The following is an 18,725-nucleotide window of genomic DNA, read 5'->3' on the forward strand; positions in this document are numbered from 1 at the left end:
ATATAAAATAATCGAATCGGATATCGGTTGACAAAATTGTAATAAATTTTGCGCGGCCTTTATCCTCGTTTAGCTATTATTGTGTTTCTGGAGCATATCTATTCATCTAAGACGTATTATGCATACTATGACATGTTTCACTTTACTGTGTGACTCTAATATCGGCAAACAATTTCTATTAACTTGGATTTTACCACACACTGTTATTTTTTCATTAAAAAATTTCTCCCAAGTTCCAAAAAAAAAAAATCTTACTTTTTAGTCTGATTTTAGGCTGCGTGTGTGCACATGAGTTCGCCCCAAAACAGCTTATCCATGAAACAGTGTTAGAGCAAGAAAAGCAGGCATGTGCACCCCCAGGAACTTATCATACCCTATATTTATTTCTTTGTGTCACAAAAAATGTTGAGCCTTCGGCGCAACTGTATTCTAATTCGTTTACTTCTTAATGATCTTGTTTATCGCCTAAACATGGCAAGGATGATACATTCCTTTGACGAACAGATCATTTAAGTTTTGGGGTACAACCAAAAAACCGAAGAATTTACGCCAAAAATGCTTGTCACCAGAAGGATGGCAAGATTCTGCCAGCCTGGTGTATGCATCTGCCACAGAATGTAAACTGCTCTGACAGTATAGCAAACTTTAACAAGGGTGCACAATACATGACAAAGGTACTGCACCACTGTTGAATGTAAAAAATTACCATTCTAAAAAGAATAAAAATTTTATCCTCAGTTTCAGGTGAAATGTTTAAATTAGCAAAAGTTTTGTGTGTTTTTCATCATTCCCAAGTAAATTAAAAATCTGCTTTTTCCAAAAATGGAGCATCGTCCAAGAAAAAAGCGACGTTCTTCTGTAAGTCAAAGTAACTAATCTTAAAATGGTTCATAACAATGTTTCTCACTATATACTTATAGAATTTGTTTTGAGAAAAAAAAATATTTTGTCGTTTCAATAACCTTATATAAAACTTTGAAATAGGCCGAGAGGTATTTCTTAAAAATGGAGCCAGGTTCAGGAATAAAGACTAGTAAAAAAAGGGTTAACCACTTTTTCAGCCTGGAGATTTTGTTGGTTATCGTTTAAACCTTAGTAGTGAGACTATGTTTTTTGATGTTTTGTTTAATTTTTTCAAAACTATGTTTTTTTATGTTTTGTTTAATTTTATGTTTTGCACATTTTGGCACAAACTTTTTTAGCCTAAAGGTGCAAAAATAGGGATTTAAAAAACAAAACTTTTCGATTTAAAAGACGAAACGTTGGCACAGTGATAACAGGCAACAGCTGTTATCTAATAACTCACTTTTTTATTATAATTGATACGCAATTTTAAATAGCGCCCTGGAATTTTGAGAGTTTGGCACATATGTCTGCCACATTTATATATGTTTTAATAAATGATACAAACACCACCACTGTAATTGCAAGCTTAGTTATCTGCGATTGTTAATTAACCACGTATATTATTTCTTGCCATTTCAAATTCTTTCATGTTGATTTTATGTGTTTTTTTTAGATTTTGAAAAATCGAAAATCTCTAGCTGATGTGGACTCCAATGCCACCCTTGACGTTGCTCAAGTAAGCTTCTATTTGTATTACCCTTAATTTCCTTCTAAAAATGTAGATAGGTTTTAATCATTGAATTTTTATAATGTAAAGGTTTTATATTCAATACTTTTTGTAATTCTGAAAATGTCACAAATTAGTTTGTATTTTTTTTCTTTTTTCTAGCCTGATGAAGAACGGAAAGGTTTAAAAAGAAGAGTCAGTTTTTGTCCTCACTACACAGTAAAGTGAGTTCAAATAGACTATTTATATTTCTTTCACTAAAAAAAATAATAAGAGTCATCTGGCTGGCTGGCTGGCTGGCTGGCTTGCGAAACTAAAATAAAAGTTTGCCTATTTTAGTATCAGTATATAGGGCTACGTATTTGGTAAAAAATTAACCTATATGTTTTAATTTGTCTCTTAACTGTTTACTGTCTTGCATTTTTTTTCAGCACAGAATTTTGTCTTATATTTATAGAGAAATAACAAGAGTAGCAGATATTCATGAAAAATGGCCTGAAGACGCCTCTTCAGAAATTGGTAATTGTTTATTCCATTTTTTGTTTGTTTACACTTTCCCTGTAATGTAATAGCTGATGGAGTAAGTCACAATGGTAATATTAGGTCATTTTGTTTTTTCTATTGTCATCAGAATTCTTGTTAAACTCGGCTTTGCAAAGTCTGCAAGTTATTTAGCCACTGATTGGTAGAAGGCTTCTAGACTAAAGTTACATTTAAACAATGTTAAAAAAGTGCACTAAATAATTTCTAAAAAGCATATTGCCATGATGATACACTTTTCATTACAATTTATAAAAGTAAATTTATATTTCTGATTCTAAGTCACTTCAAGGAAATTGTGAATACGATAATGCATTACTGTAATGACAAACAAATAACAACAACAGATGGTCTCAAGAAGTTAATTACATAAAATCTCAACACAAAATATAATTCTGTTCTAGATACAGCCAACATCAATGACGTGTCAAATTTAAGTCGCTTGATTCCGAAAAAGAAATTGGCCCTGGACCCTGATCCGAGCAGTCTCTCGTCCCTTCTTTCCGCTCCACTTGTTGTACCAACTACTTCAACTGCTTTGGTTCACGAAAGCAGAGAAGTGGATATACCTGAAACAGTAAGCTTGAGTGCATGTATATTTGTGCTTTACATTGAATGTTTCTCTAAACCAATTCTGGGATATTAAAGTCAGACATATTTTTTAACTATAAACTGACATATATATAGCCATTTCAGGCAAAGTAGGAATAGTTGTTAAAACAAGCATAATAAGCTTGTTAACCAATTTTTATTTTTAGCTTCCACATCAATCCTGTTTAAATATTCATAGAATTGCTAACTTAGGAGGCATACAGAATATTTTTGTACTTACCAATTGATTTTAAATACTTTATGCATAACAATTTATTTTGCATGTACTATAGTTAATTTATCTTTATTTTCTTTTTATGTGTGTAAAAAAATTATTGTTTACAATTCCATTAACTGAGGTTTCATGACAAACGGTCTTTGCATTAGCAGTTCGCCATAACGTATATTTCAATGTTGCTCAAGATTGCAATATATTATAGTTATGTGTTGACTTTCACTTATCTTACAGCTGAATCAAACCGACAGCTCGAACATGGATTTTACGATGGTTGGTCCGAAAACCCCCGATGACCAAGTGTCCCAACCCTCTTCAACTGTGCCACCAATTCTAATAGTCAAGGAGCAACTGGTTGAAGACCAGTTATGTTTTCCATTCGACTACTTGGGTAACTCCCCTCTCAAAGTACCCCCTTGCCGATCCCTTCCCACCTCTCAACCTAAAGAAAAGAAACCTATCCCACAGGAAGAATATTCCCCCCTTGATTCACCAACTGATGTTTTAGAACAACCAGTGCAGGTTCCAATGTTTCTTCTCAACCCGAATTCCCCAGATGCTCTACCTTTAAAAGATAACCCAGATGGCAGAAGTTTTGCTTCGGAGAACTATCCAGACATGTTACAGAATCCAACTGTAGACTCTTCCTCTTCTCCACAAGGTAATCCAGATATTGACAGGATGGATAATACTGTTTTCCTGGATGAGAGCATGCATATGACCATCCAGCTTTCACCCAAACAGCGAGCCACTGTCAATCTTAAGCACTACTCTGCATCATCGCAAGGTGGTACCCAGAAGACTGGTTCTCAGGAAAAGGTTTGTCGCAAGAGCATCAGCTTTCAAAGCAACAACTTGAATGGCAAATCGCCAGTATGTGAAGTCCAACAGAGCTCATTTCCTGCAACACACAATGTCTCAATGAATTTCAATTCCAGCAACAGTGGAATACAGGACATGGAGGTTACTTGTAAAGTTATGCCAGTTCAACCTTTAACTGACCAAATTGAAAGGCAGATTAACATACATGAGGAAAGCATTCAAAAATCTGTTGCACCACCTTCTTGGTTATCAAACACCATCTCACAACAGAATATCACCAAGCAAAATAGTGCTGAACAAGATGAAAATGTATCTGGTGTTTTGGAAAATAACAAAAACGGAAAAGAGTCTGGATCACTCTTTAGTGGTGTTTTACAAATGGAAAACACCCACATAAGTAGCAGCAGTAATTTGAAACAAACTGATGTTGTACAACCCAGCTCGAATGTGCAACGGTTATCTGATATAAACAAAGCCACAAATCATGGAAACGATGAACTGGAATTTACTTGCATTTTAAGCAATAAGACAGCAGTATCTCAAAGAGAGGTTCCTTCACCCTTGCCTGAAACGACAAACTCTTTAAACAAAACTCTGTTAGTTGAGGATGAGGTTGAACTGACATGCATGCTGATTGATCAAAATAGAGTAACAAGATCAATGCGTAGGTCATTGGAGCTTAAAAACAGTAAAAACAACAATAGTAATATTGACAGTCCGAAACCTCAAGTCAGTGAAATGGAGCTCGCTGACAAAACAATGGACCTAACCTGTTTTGCACCACTGACAGTTGACAACAAGAAGGGGCCAGTTGCTGAAGACACACTTAAGAATGAGGTTCTTCTTCCTTCTTCCAGCACCGATGTACACCAAGAAGCTGTAATTAATGAAGAGGTTCAACCTTTCATCACTGATGCCTTACGTTGTGAAGCTGAAGACACCACTGCTCCTCTATTTTCGAAGCTTGCCAGGGCACGTAGCTCTGTGGGCATTTACAGGGACAGAAAGTTGTCCTGTTCTGATAGCTCTCAGTCTGACAACAACTCCAAATTGTGTGCAAGTCCAATGTCAACTCTGCCTTTAATAACATCCCCGAAAGCAAGTGTTTCGCATGATGACAGTGTGGTTAACAATGTTGAATGTTCGATCAGGTCTCCGGAAAAATACACAGACTGCATGTTGTCTTCCAGTATCGTAGCTGAGGAAGATAATGAAACTTCGCTGCCTTCGAATGATTTGGAAGGCGAAGAAATGGAAACAAACGACGAAGAAAACATCTTTCCGACTCTTGGCACTGAGGATTGTAACCTGTTCGAGGAAAGTCCGGTTTTAGAAACAAGCAGCATTGCTAACATGGATGAGGCAGAAGGCAATGATTCTGTTGCTGACAATCACATTGATGTACGCCCCGAAGAAGAAACTCCCAATATTGAAACACTGGACAATAAAAACACTATTGAACAACTTGAAAGTGTTTCAAATCAATCAAGGTGCTTACAGTTTTTACCAAATTAGAAATACCTTATTTAGGAATTCACTTAATTTGTTTTAACGAAATTTTAACTTCTTTGGGTTCCAAAGTTTACTTGTTTGCATTTGGTGGCTTGCATTTGAGTCACAGTACTTGGATATTATGTTCTTTTGCTTTAGATTGTCGGAACAAAACCAGGAACAAGTTGTTTTGCTGGAGGAAAGCTCGACTAGCAAATCCATTATCCCAGAGAATTTTGCCATGCTCACTTCCATGACTGAAAGCATTTTGTTTCAAAAAGACCTGGTAAGTTTTGTTTTTGATTTAAAAAAGTTTTGTTTGACAGACATTGTCCATAACTAAGTGGTTTGTCTATTCCTGGGCAATGATTGGTCAATTTAAAGTAAGCTATTTGATAAAACAGGTGGCCCTACATTCTTACCAAATAAATGAACAGAACTATTTTGATTACCTGTCTTGAGTTTCTTCTTAAAAGCCTTTAATTGACCAAAGAAAGGTATAATTTTTAATGCCTGTTTGTTGTTCTAAATTTTGCAGAAAGTAACACACAGGCTTTACTTTGTTTAGACTGCCTTATATGATTTTCATCTGTATTTACAGCCTGACACAATTGGAATTAAAGAATTTTTGCAGAACTACACAGATGTTCGGATAGGAACATTGAGCTCAGTAAGATTATTATATCATGTGCCTACCTACTTTTATGTTATGTTTAGCATTTAACTTAACTTAAAAAACTAAGATAGTAAGGTGAATTTCAGAATATTTTATTTTAAATTTCTATTTTAAGATAAAACTATAAACTTGCAAAAAATTTCAACCAGTAACAGTAGACTCCAGTTGAACATAAAACTAACAAAGTAAACGATAATGTTGTAAGGTGTATCCCGTAAATTTGCAGATGTATATCTGTAACTGTTTGCGAAATAAGTGTCTACTCAAGCCTAGCCGGTAAAAATTATACTGTCAATCTAATCAGTATAGTGTAAAATCACATAAAGTTCTGTAAATCAATCTACACAGAGGCGGCGGTGGAGTTCAATTGCACCACCAGCGTTAAGCGAAAAACCACAAACGTTTGGAGAACTTTGTACTGCTGTGTTTGTACAAGCGCGAAGTATTCCAGTCTACAAGCAATTCATTGAATCAATCAACCTTAAACTAAAAGGGTAAATGTTAGCAATTTATTTTAAACCAACTAAGTATATGAAGTACATTTGTTTGCAATACTAGCTAACAACAAAGTAAGTAGTTGTAACAACATAATATAAATAGATAATTATTAGGTTTGGGAAAGATTTAGTAGTATTTAAATAAATGTATATTGTTGTTGACAGTATTTGGTTTAAAAAAAAATCTGTCTCTTTTTTATAACTCATTCATTATTTTAAAAGGTTTGTTTGCAGGATAATGTATTAACTATATAAGTTGTTCAGTTCAATTATACAAAATAGTCTAAATTTGTTTAGGTTTCATTGTTTAAAGTAATGTTTTACAACAATTTCAAATTTGATAATAAATCTACAAAACCTTTTACCATTTATAAGCTCAATGTAAAGCCCGTGGTCAATGTAATCAATTTTGTTTTCAGTCTTGCTGAAGAAGTTGAATCTTTGGAGGAGCAGATCTTGGCAAAAAACACTGATGTCATGAGGAACATTCGTTTCGGCTCTGAAGAGGAGAGCGAACATCTTCGAAGTGAAGTGGAAGAATTAGCATCAAGATGCAAACAACTTGCCAAGGTGAGCCACAAAATGCGGGCCATTGCGAAAAAGTAGTTTAAAATTCGAACACAGCCTTAAAACAACATACGACGTAAAAAATATAAAGTTTTATTGCTTTATTAGTTTGTGGTGTCTTCAAAAAAGTTAGAAAATAATTTATAAAATTTCTTGAATGACAAAAATAGTCTTTTTGTGCTTCTTTTTGTTATGCTAAAATACTGAAATAAATCTGTGTGAAAAAGTGATGCTAAGTCCTCCGCTTTATTGACGAGAATATCTTGGTAATTTAAGCATTGTGTTTTAATAACACAGAAAGGCAGTATGGCTAAACTATCTGTGCTTTGCCCTGTGATGTTATTCAAAGCAGGTAAATTTATACATGCATATCACTTTAATAAAGGCAGATTTCTACAATCTACATAAGTTATGGATTTTATCATCAATAAACTTTAATATATAAACTATAAAGAACTTTTTTAGATAAAAAAAAAAAAAAAAAACATGTTGAAAAGATGATTTTATTTGTTAATAGGTGGAGTGGAAACAGAATAAGGGCAAGTTAAAAAAGGCGCTGGCTCGAGTGAAAGAGGAAACATGCAAAAGTGACCTTGAGCCTATTGCTGCCAAGGTCAAAGAGTGTGGTGTTGTTGAAGACCTGATGGTCAGTGCTATTGCTCATTTAGAGACAGGTAAGGATTATAATTATCATGGCTTTACTAGGTTCAGCCGTTAACAAACAGGCTAAAATAAGCCAAAATATGTTCTCATGTTGGGCTTGTTAAAATCAGAATACTATACCGATTTAATTTAACTGTTTTTAGTATAAAATGTGAACTGTGTTATACAATGAACTATGCTCACAAAATTAATTATTCATGCACGTACGTACGCAACTGTAATCCAATCCTTCCGAGCTCACCCTTTTGATCAACGATATGATCACAAATCCACATTAATATATTAATTTATATAAACTGTTTCTACCCGACATAATATTTATCAACAACACCTCTAGTAATTATATTTCCTTAATGCTCGGCGACTTACTCAAGTTTCCTTTTTCAGATTGAAGTTGAAATCATTACCTTAGTTAAACGCAATGGTTGTTTTTCACGGTATCATAATTGGCTTTAGCTTTGAAAAGCTAGTTTATCGTTCATTTTCTATTTTCTAAATAAATATTTTTTACAGTAAAAAACGCTGTGTCGTTTGGCAAACCGGGCGGATGGTAAAAGCCTTATACAACCGACCTGTGTATTTGATTGCTTTTTCAGCCATCAGCGAATCAGAGTCAAAATTCCAGTTGCTGCAATCGCAAGGGGATCTCCCCACTTCAGAGCAAATTGAGAAATTCCAAAGACTCGAGCTGGAAATCGACCAAACTAGGCAAGGTATGAAATTGGGGAGCTGTTGAGTTAATTGCACAGTCAGATTAACAAAATTCGATGTTATTCAACAATCAATCGTTTTTGTCAGATCCGGTTCTAGTGCTATTTTAGTTCTACTAATTTTTGATGATTTTATACGTTATGTTTTTAAATCAAACGTTTTACCCATAACTGAATTTGTGCCAAACATAACCCCTCGGCCATGTGTTGTATATCAGGGCTCAGAAACCATAGATCTGGTTTTAAAGTTTGTGAGTAAGAACGCACTTTCAAACTAAGTTTTACATCAGACCTTGGCTTTTAAGTGGTTGTTTTTTTAACTTTTTTTAAGCAAAAATAAGTCTTTACCTTTCTAGCTTGATTTTATTAAATATTATGTTAGAAAGTAACCTTCCTTTTACCTACTCTTACCAATTTGTCAAAATAATGATATAATCGATTAAAAGCTTTTATCACACTTAACATTATGTGTATTTCAGATTAGTTTTTAACCCAGCCCCCAAAGCATTTTCGGTTTCTCATGGGCCTTTTATCAAAAATAATTGCCCACCCATGTATTACATCCACGCAGTGGCGTATCCTTTTCGGAAGTGACATTAACGTTTTTTGTTCGTTTTTGTCAAGGTTTACCTCACCGTCCGAAGCTGCGTGTTTTTTTTTTCAGTGTAATCGGGTCACACGTCTTGCTAATGCGAAACCAAAATCAAACGCCAAACGCCTTTTTCGTTTCTTGTTTGGTCGACCGTAAACGCAGGATATTTTTTCTCTTTCGCCTTTCGTTATTCGTTCGGGTTGGCTGATCAACAGGTGTGTGTTCGACAATTAATAACAGTCAATCAAGCGGTCTCTGTAATTCATCGGACCCGCAGCCTCTTCAACAAACTATACACGAGTCCATTTTAAATACTTTTTGAGTATTTTAACTACGTAAGTGCGAAACATTTTCGCGCTTCGCGCGAATTTTCTTTTTACGTTTTGATGCTGTCTATTGAACTAGATTAGCGCTTCTCTATCGTTGCGCCGTGGAAGGCTGCCAAGTGCGTCGCGGACAAATGGAAAACGTATTCAAAAATATTGGACACATATTTTTTAACATTTCTTTTATTTTCATTTTCGGCAATGTAATAAAAACTTGCAAGAAATTTAAAAATATGCCATTTTCCCCAAAAAAAAATCGCGCTCGCTTCGCTCGCCAGGTGAACACTCACTTCAAAAGGTTAAAAAACTGAACTAGATTAACTATTGAAGTGGCGTTTTTGCAGATGTTGCGCTAATCAAATAACACCGGGGAAAAGCGATCTTCGTTTAGTATTGCAGGTGGCGAAAGACGTGCTTTTAATTTAGCGTAGTCCCGTAAATGGATTTACCAAAATCGATCACATATATTTCTCCTGAAGTTAACGATTGCACACTAAGCGGTTTCACAGCTGGCGCCTGGTAGGATTGTCGGCGACGCACGTGTGTGTTTTGCGTCTAAAAGTTTGCTTTTGCTGGACGTTAATTGGCTGTTTCTGATGATTTTTTTATTATTTATGACGTCATTACAATCGCTGTTTTATGACGTCATTAACGTCAGACGAAAAAAACGGGGAATTCCCGAAGTTGAAAATTCGGGACCCCCCCTTTTTGGATTTCTGGATACGCCCCTGCATCCACGTGTTGTACATTTACAAAGTTCCGAAGTGCAAATGTAAAATCCGGTTAAAATAAAACGCCAAACTATTTTCAAATGCTTTAAAAATGCTTGAATAGGATCCGGACAACCACAAATATTCTGTGAACAGTCAAACATAAAGCCACGGCAAAAAGTTAAGTAAGCCAAAAAGCTTAGTAAGCCCGCATTTTAACGATTGTTATTCGTACAGAGATCGGCCGCCGAAAGGAGCGCAACGCCAAATGGGAGAAATCGCAGAAGGAGTGGAGAGAGAAGATGGATGGGATCTGGGAGGAGCTGGAGCGGAGGAGGAAAAACGAGGACGAGTGGGAGGAAAAGAACAGAGAAGCAAAAGCCCAAGTGGAGGCCCTGAAAAAGTGAGTTGCTACTAGATATGTTCATACACTATTCTTGTAAGCAACGTGGTCAATCCTCGACAATTGCCAATTGTTTTTTCTGCCTCAAATAAGGTTTACCACGCATTTAACTAATAAATATACTTTACATCTTATACATTTCTGACCAATTAGAGGTCCTGAAAAAGTTCCCTGAAAAATATACCAAGATCTTCCGTGTCATAAATCCGAACACAACGAGGTAAATCCCCGAGAATTGCTACTTGGTTTTTATTTGACTTGAATGCGTGATAAATTGTAAATTCAATGTTCTGCCGCAAATAAGGTTTGCCACGCATTTTACCAGTCAATAAACTTTACATATTTTAAGTTTCAACAGCCTCATTTATTGAAATTATTCTTATCTGATGTAGAGGGTAATGGAAATTTAGTTTTATTGATAGGTCAGAGCAGCAAAAGTCCAAGTGGAGGTCCTAAAAAAGTGAGTTGTCACTATAGCAAACTAAAAAAACAAACAAAGTAAATCCCCCAAAATTGCAAATTGGTTTGTGTAAATTCAATGTTTTGCCGCAAATAAGGTTTGTCACGCATTTACCAGTCAATAAACTTACATCTTTTAAGTTTCGACAACCTCTTTTATTGAAACTATTCTTATCTGACATTAATGTGTAAATTCAATGATTTGTCGCAAATAAGGTTTGTACAAAAATGTTCTGGTTTATAAATTCAAAAACAATCCCTGATAGCTGACAATTGGTTTTTATTGACTAAGAATTTAAAGCACAATTATTTCTGTAAGGTTTGTCAGGCATTTTACTAGTAAATAAAATTTACATATTTTCTATTCCGTCTTATTGAAATTATTCCTATGTGATATAGAGGTTAAAAAAATTGAGCTTTATTGATTAAAATTTAACATTTTAAATTGGCAACTTACCGTCCGTGTAAGATGTATATGAATGGTTAGGTGTGCTGCAATGTAAAAATGCTAAAAAAGATTATTATTATTTCTCGGCATCAAGTTACCAAACGTCAGGCATTTAGTGATCAAACACTTTTTATATTTTACGTTTCGTTTGCCGATAAATAAATTTGTAAATACTATCATTTTTGAAAAAAGTTGGTTCTACCTATATCTGAAAAATAAACAGCTTAACTCGCCAGCTTTACTTGCAGAATTAAAATTCCAGAAACCGTTGAAACACTTTTAATTACCAACAAATCGCACCCAAATCGTTGAACTATATTTGTGTTGCGCTTGATAGATGTCTCATGTGGGAAATACTGATGGACCAACCGAACCAAACCGTCTTCGGCTTTCTGGCCAACAGCTTCGTCGTCACTGTCAAGTATTCCAAGCAGAACAAGGACATCGAAAGTTACGTCGTCGAAGAAAGAACGCCGGGTGAGGGCGGATGTTAGGTTTTACGCGTTGCTCCTAATTTGAAATGGCGTTTTTTGGTGACATTGTGATAAAAACATGGTAATAGTTTGTTTTGGGGGGATTTTTGTTTTTGGTTTGAATTTAAGCACCCTTTTAGAAAATGTGCTCAATGTGATATATAATATAGCTGACTTAAAAACAAAACCAAGCAAACTATATATAGTAGTTGTTTGAAAAATTCAGCTTTTTTAAATCAAAATATAGTGGAAAAAGATAGTCTACTATAGTTATTTGCATTGGATAAATAACAATTTCAAGAAGTTTGTATCTTTATATAAATTGATTTTTTTTATACGAAAATACAAACAAATGAAACAGCCCCAACTAAGCTGCGCATTACATCAACAATTGTGTGACCAAAAGCAGAAAATGAAAAACATTTTTTTATATCAGTTAACATAAAAAGGTCCCTAAAAAAAAAGTTTTTTTAAAAACTTTTAGAAAACTATGAGGGTTGACTAACTGAAAAGCTCTGCTGAACATTTCGGCTAAAAGTTGAACATTTGACCGATGTGTTGTACAACACATTGCAAACCTTGTCTTATGTATTAAATTTCATTTCGCGGCAGACGTTAAGCTGATGAAGCCACCGCCCAGGGCTGTTAATTTCAAATTCATAAAAAAGTTGCATTTGTTGTGTTGAAGGTCAAATAAGGTTGTCAAGTGTAGACGGGTGTCTGACAATTTTAAGGCAAAAATGTATTTGTTACAACATAATTTCCTATGCTAGCTGAAAGCTTAACCTATTACACGTTGTGAAATTTTATTTTGGCGCAGATGTTAGGCTTACAAAGAAAGAAGCCACCGTCCATCGTTTTGTTCTTCGGATCCTAGCCACGATAGTGACAGGCGAAGAGCTGCTAAAAATTGGGAACAGCAGGGAATCGCTTGAAAAGGTATCTACCTCCGATGTTGTTGTACTATGTTTTAGCCCATAATATTATTACTTTGCGATTGCGATGTATATGTACTTTACTTAAATAGGAAGTGACGATGCACCTATAAACGAAATAATGTTTTTATGTTTTTAAACCTTGAGTTTTTTTAAGCTTATGTTATCATCCTTTACGTATTAATTTGGCAGTCCGAGTACTGTAATGCTACATTTAGACCTTATATATTATGAATAGCAAATAACATCTACCATCAACGGCGTAGACAATTGTAAAAATACAAAATTTCTGCAAGCTAGATATTTAATTCCTCCCGAAAAAATTCTGCAGAGGACCTATTTTAGTTGTAATTCATGTGGTGATATGCAAATCGGAAAGTCAACACAGTATTGCTGTTGTTGCTCTTTCGACCCTTCCACATTAATTTAACGCAAGTAATAGTGTTGTTGGAGTGTTGAAACTACACGTTTTATTTTTGTTAATGTGGTTAGCCCTACATACTTCCGAGAAATAGCTAGCCACTTTAGGTGGTAGTAACTCAGCTTGGCAACTATAAAAAGATTGGTTCCTGAAATTTTACGTCTTTTTATCGTTTCGTTGTTCCTTTTCCTGTCTTCTTACATGGTCCCCTGGCATTTATCACCGCGAATTTGTACCGTGTTTGTATTGCAACTGGCACTGGACAAAAAAGCACGATTCTATGTTCTACCGAAGACCGCTTGCTTTTTTGATGTTTTCTACAGAGAATTGAACTCAAACCCCTACCCGAACCCTATTAAACGCTTTGCCTGTATAAATAATGCATTGGTCTGCCTACTAAACGAATGTCAGTAAGACATGTAGGCCTACAAGGGTTCGGTTACTTAAAGGCAAGCTCGTTACCTTTACACTGGGCCTCACACAACCTACAATTTATGTTAAAAAAACAGATCCAAACTCAGAATTGAGCGCTGCAAATCTCCACGTATGCTTTTCCAGTCCGCCTTGCGCTAAATTAAGCTAGCAACGTAAATTTCGTAATGCATTTATGTCAAACAGTTTAACATATAAGTCAGTGGTCACCAAACTACGGAAATGTTGATTTTCGTGGCCCGCAGCGCATTTTCTAAAAGTTTGGTGATCCCACGATTAAAGTTAATTTTCAACCAAATGAGGTCAACTATATAGGAGTGTTTCTCGTCGAGGGCATAATCCGATTTTTTTTCAAATAGGCTTTTTATTGCCAATATAACCTAAACAGCCAGCTGTTTTTAAGTGTAGTAGGGCACGCAAACGCTTGGGCTACTTTTCAGAATACAGAATAATGAGCGTGTCTGAGGATGTCAGCTCTTGGTCTACAATTCTACATTGTCACTTCAAAAGTTTTTGTAATCTGCATTTTGTTTTATATTTAAACCTAAATGGTTTCTTTGACTTTTGGAACACGATGGACTATACCGTGGTCTCAAAAAAGTGCCAACAACTTAACGCTCCCGCATACTGAAAGCTGATAGTTACGCAAGTGTCCAGTCTGAGCAACTCCCCCCCCCCCCTCCCGCCTTCCTTGAAAATCGCTCTCAACCTTCCTTTATTCGCAGGCGCTCAACTTCGCGTCACTCCACGTGTCCAGGGCCAAGCGACTCTTCCGCGATATCATCTCCACTGTTGCCAGGCGATTCTCCAATCTCGGCGTCACCTTCAAGGAGAACGATATCATGTGCGAATTCGATGGTGACGCGCCACATCTTTGCAGGTCGGCTCACCGCTTACAATTGTCTTTCTCTTAGTGCAGTGGTTTTCAACCGGGGTGCCATTTCTAATGCCCAAGGGTGTCGAGAGATATTTGAGAATCTTTAAGAATTTGATTTTTGCTCAACTCTTACAACTTTTTGTGTAAGATTAGAGTGAAATCCAATTAAAGCTTCCTACGTTGTGCAGAGTTTATGTGTGCTGTTCCTATTCGGTTTATTGTGGCATTCTACTGATTTATTTACGGAAAAATATTGTAGGGGTGCCGCAATATATTCATTACTTCTGGGGGGTGCCGTTTTATAGTGTATAAAAAAAGTCTTCTCGGACAAAGGGCTTCATTTTGGCTGGTTTCTCGTGACAATATGGATATGTAATGCGTTAGATTTTGGACAGATAGGGCGATCAGCTGATTGAACTTTACTTCATTCTTATAAATCAGTTAACAAAATAGTTAGAATTAAGACGGGGAAAGGTCATTTTAATCGTGGTGTGTAAACATCAGTGTTTAAAGCAAGTCAAGTCATTTGTGAAATGATTTAAGTTTAAGTAAAGTGTTTTAAAACAATAACTAGTAAAGTCCCAGTCAAAGTCATCAGTTGCCCAAGTCAAGTCCCAGTCAAGTCATTATTAGAGCAAGTCAAGTCACCGATTAAAAAAAAACGATAAAGCATTACGGTAAACCCGATTTGATTATGAGCAACAATTCAGCAACATGTATAGCAATCTAATTTTGTGCAAAACTGGAGATAAATAGCTCAATTTTATCATAAATTGTTAAATGAAAGCAATTCATTTCATCCTGATTTCATTTAACTCAATAACTCAAGTCCCAGTCAAGTCATTTGAAAACAGTGACTTAAGTGCACTTATGTCAAGTCATTGACTTAAATGATTGCACCACTGGTGAGCATAGTTTATTTTTTATTATTCGGAAATTAATTGTGTATTTTTGCCTAACAAAAATTCCTTTTTGCATAGCTTTAAAATCGAGTTATCGTTCGTTGACCAAGATGGACTCGTCTCGCTGCGACCCAACTCGCATCACTTCGTCGACTCGCCAACCTGCTTCGGTTTATACGAGTAAGTGGCAAAATCGATTGCGTCTCGTTCGCCCTATGATGTCTGTAAACCTTGGGCGGTTGTTGTTACTTAGTTTGAAAAACGTTTAAACGTCCTTAAAATATGTCAACGGTAATAAGCTGTGACGAAAAAGCGGAACAAAATTTGGCAAATCCGTTATATTAATAGCTTAATAGTGGTGTCTGATGTATAGGAACTATGTGTTTACAGAAAAACAGTTTCTTATTTTTGCTCTTTCATCCGTCAATGTAGAATTGATCTTGTGAAAGAGAGACGGTAGATGTTAATTCTGAAATCTGTGTCAAATTCCCTGCTTTTAAAAATATTAGGCCGTTTTGTAATCCCCGAAAAAATAAAACATACTTTTAAAGTTTTATATTTTTGGAATGCTAAGATACCTACTTAGATAACTTATAGTTGTTTATAAAATGAATTTGCTCTAAAAATATAATAAAGCTATGTCGAAATGCAAACTGCATTCTAAATATTCTAAACCGGGTGATAGTTTTGACATAAATTTAAGGTATGCAGTTTTTTGTAGTTTTAACGGGATGGGAACATTATCTTAAAGTCCTGGTCGTTTTAAACCAGGGTTCGGCAACCTTTTGCTAGTCGCGGCCAAACCAACCTCAGCAAGTTCTCGGGGGGCGTAATAAATTCTCACAAATATTTTGTTATAAAAACGTGTGGTTTTTAATCCCTCTGAATCGGGGTCGGACCTAAATGTTTTATGCAATTGAATAAAAATATGTATTTTATAGTAAAAACGTCACACGCGAAGCGCGAAAAAAATGCGTTTGTTTGTTTTAAAACTTTAAATTGCCTTTCAATTTGAAAGAAGACGTAACGCATTGCGCACACACAAAATTAAAATTAGACACATTTCTGATACCCTTAGGTGCAATTTTTATCATAAAAGACGGAATTCATAAGAGAAAGGACTTTAAAGATTAAGTTGGAGAAACGTACATTTTAGAGTATCCCATACTACGATTAGTTTCCACTTAGATAGGTTTTATGCACACGACCCTTTGGTCTTAGAAGATTTCCTCAAAAGGAACATTTAGTTAAAAAAACGAAATTTTTTTGCATTTTCGTATGATTCTAAAAGTTAAAAAATATGATGCATGGCCTTGTGTCTAGTTTGAAAAAGGTCGCGGGCCGAATGATTTTCACTGGCGGGTCGGATCCGGCCCGCGGGCCGTAGGTTGCCGACCCCTGTTTTAAACTGTTCATCCGTCCAACCATGCTTGACATGTGACTTCGTTCATAGTCAAGCGGCGATAACGGAAGCGTTGGATAAAGTGCCACGAACCGCAGTTCTCCGCTTTTCCAAGCTCGTCGAAGCTGTGCTGTCCAACATCAACACGAAACTTTGAAAGACCACGTCAGATCCAAGCGACAGGTGTTATCGCAAACAGGATGGACTTTCCTAACATTGACTGCTAGAGTTTCGACAAAAATCCCAACCGCGCTGTTCTGGTAACAACAAAATAACGAAAAAAAATTAACACAGTTTTCAACCGTACGAGAGCGACCTTACTTGAATTTTGTTAACTTACAAATTAAGGAAAACTTGTTTACCGAAATTTTTGGCACGATTAAGCCGCGGATTCTCTTTGAGGTAGTTTCCAATAAAAAGCACTTTGATTCTGCTCCGGTTTGGAGACCAAACTAATACCACTACCCTGTATACTAAATAGCCATTTTGACGAAGACAAAAAAATAAAAAATAAGTGGTTTGGTATTATAGTTTTCTTTATATTTTTTTTATTATTTTTTAAATTTATATGTCTTTTGAGAGACTCTTTTAAACAAGAATCTGTTCACGTTTCGTTTTGTAGAACATATTTTACAAAAGGTTGAAATTATTGTTGTTGTTTTTACTTTTTTTTTAGTCTGGCCTATACTTGTTTGTAACTTTTGAAGTGTATTTTGTTAGTTGGTCAACCTTTTTCTACCTTCTATGCTGTAATACGGTTAAGGGAAACGCTTGACCACTTTAGATATTGACGGTCGATCTGTTGCATTTATTTACCCGTTGGATCCTTCACAGCGTAATCCAGTTTGTTTAGTAATTGCTTCTGTATTTTCAAGAGGCAGGCCAAACCAGGTCCGTTTATTCAGCTCCAAGCAGTTTGTAATCGGTGCGTTGCTTTTTTATTTTATAATCTCACAAAAAGCCAACTGCATTATAGCACCCTGAAGCAAAATTCTTCAGTAATAATGCCAATCCCTGTGCCAACTATTATTTTCGCCCTATGTCCCTTTACGCCAATTTTGGTTTTGCTAATGAGACAAAAATCTTAAAAAATGATGTCAATTGTGTTGTGATGTTAAATATTAGTTGGTATGACTTGTCATGAGTGGTATGCATACCAAGTAATATACAATAAAACACGCGGATTATTTATTTCTTTTTTTCGAATTTAATGTATTTTTACTCTCACAAGACATCACCGTTGAAACCTACTGCCACAAAACTCGATAACCAATGTGACAGCTCGTTGAACTGCGCTTCGTCTGTGTGATGCATTTTGGGCGCTTTTGGGGCTTCGTTTTTTTCTTTTGCCACGTTTGTATTGTTTTGCGAGTGGCATGTCCAAATGCGAAAATTTTCTCGTGTTTTATGAACTGCTTTTTGTCTTATGCTTGTTCCCTATCGGCGATTTATTTTCTCAAGACATATAAGCGACCGTTAATACTCTGTTTGCTGTCTCCAGCCATCGGCTAACTAGAACTTACAATGGCCAAACCCAGACTGACAAAAGAAATTTAAAAATCCTGACTGTGTCACCCAACGAGGCTTCCAAAACAGACTTAGCACAAATTAACCATTTTTTTTTAATTTTTGTAGTGGATAATACAGATCTTAAAAACAGGCAGACAGACAGACGGGGCAATTTTTTTTAATTTGAAGGCTTAGTTTCAGAACCGTACAACAATAAAATAGGCAGAGAGATGGACAAATTTTAATTTGAACGTTAAGTATACAAACAGTGGTGTTGATAAAGCGAAATCAGGAATTGACAAATTATATTGGTTTTAACGCCACCTTGTGTTGACCAGGGCACAGTTTTTATAGAAGTCGGGTGGCGCAATAGAGTGGTCAGCTGGTTACTCGCAAAAATACAGGACTGAAACTCAAAAATGTTAAATGCGATCAATACAAAATTGTTTTCTTTTTATACAATGCGTTAAT

At 35.7% G+C, this 18,725-nt stretch overlaps 1 protein-coding gene across 1 annotated transcript; it reads left to right on the forward strand.

The window, feature by feature from the left end:
• Nucleotides 1–736: 736 nt before the first annotated feature.
• Nucleotides 737–18,221, forward strand: LOC146139628 (uncharacterized). Its single transcript, XM_083391484.1, has 18 exons — nucleotides 737–858; nucleotides 1,520–1,582; nucleotides 1,736–1,797; nucleotides 2,031–2,092; nucleotides 2,518–2,690; nucleotides 3,174–5,251; nucleotides 5,412–5,538; nucleotides 5,854–5,922; nucleotides 6,277–6,422; nucleotides 6,845–6,995; nucleotides 7,510–7,666; nucleotides 8,252–8,368; nucleotides 10,231–10,396; nucleotides 11,641–11,780; nucleotides 12,597–12,715; nucleotides 14,290–14,444; nucleotides 15,422–15,523; nucleotides 16,797–18,221. The coding sequence occupies exons 1-18, from the start codon at nucleotides 823–825 to the stop codon at nucleotides 16,900–16,902; spliced, it is 4,029 nt and encodes a 1,342-aa protein (XP_083247610.1). The 5' UTR covers nucleotides 737–822; the 3' UTR covers nucleotides 16,903–18,221.
• Nucleotides 18,222–18,725: the final 504 nt, after the last annotated feature.

Source organism: Ascidiella aspersa, chromosome 6 (genome assembly GCF_963924565.1).
Source record: "Ascidiella aspersa chromosome 6, kaAscAspe10.2, whole genome shotgun sequence".
NCBI classification, from domain to species: Eukaryota; Metazoa; Chordata; class Ascidiacea; order Phlebobranchia; family Ascidiidae; genus Ascidiella; species Ascidiella aspersa.

What these genes read in the sequence shown, in the direction of transcription:
- LOC146139628 (XM_083391484.1), top strand. Translation starts at nt 823, where the DNA reads ATGGAGCATCGTCCAAGAAAAAAGCGACGTTCTTCT. An exon ending in TGTCCTCACTACACAGTAAA is followed by an intron (nt 1,798 to 2,030) that starts GTGAGTTCAAAT and finishes TTATATTTATAG; the next exon opens with AGAAATAACAAGAGTAGCAG. An exon ending in CAAGTGGAGGCCCTGAAAAA is followed by an intron (nt 10,397 to 11,640) that starts GTGAGTTGCTAC and finishes TGCGCTTGATAG; the next exon opens with ATGTCTCATGTGGGAAATAC.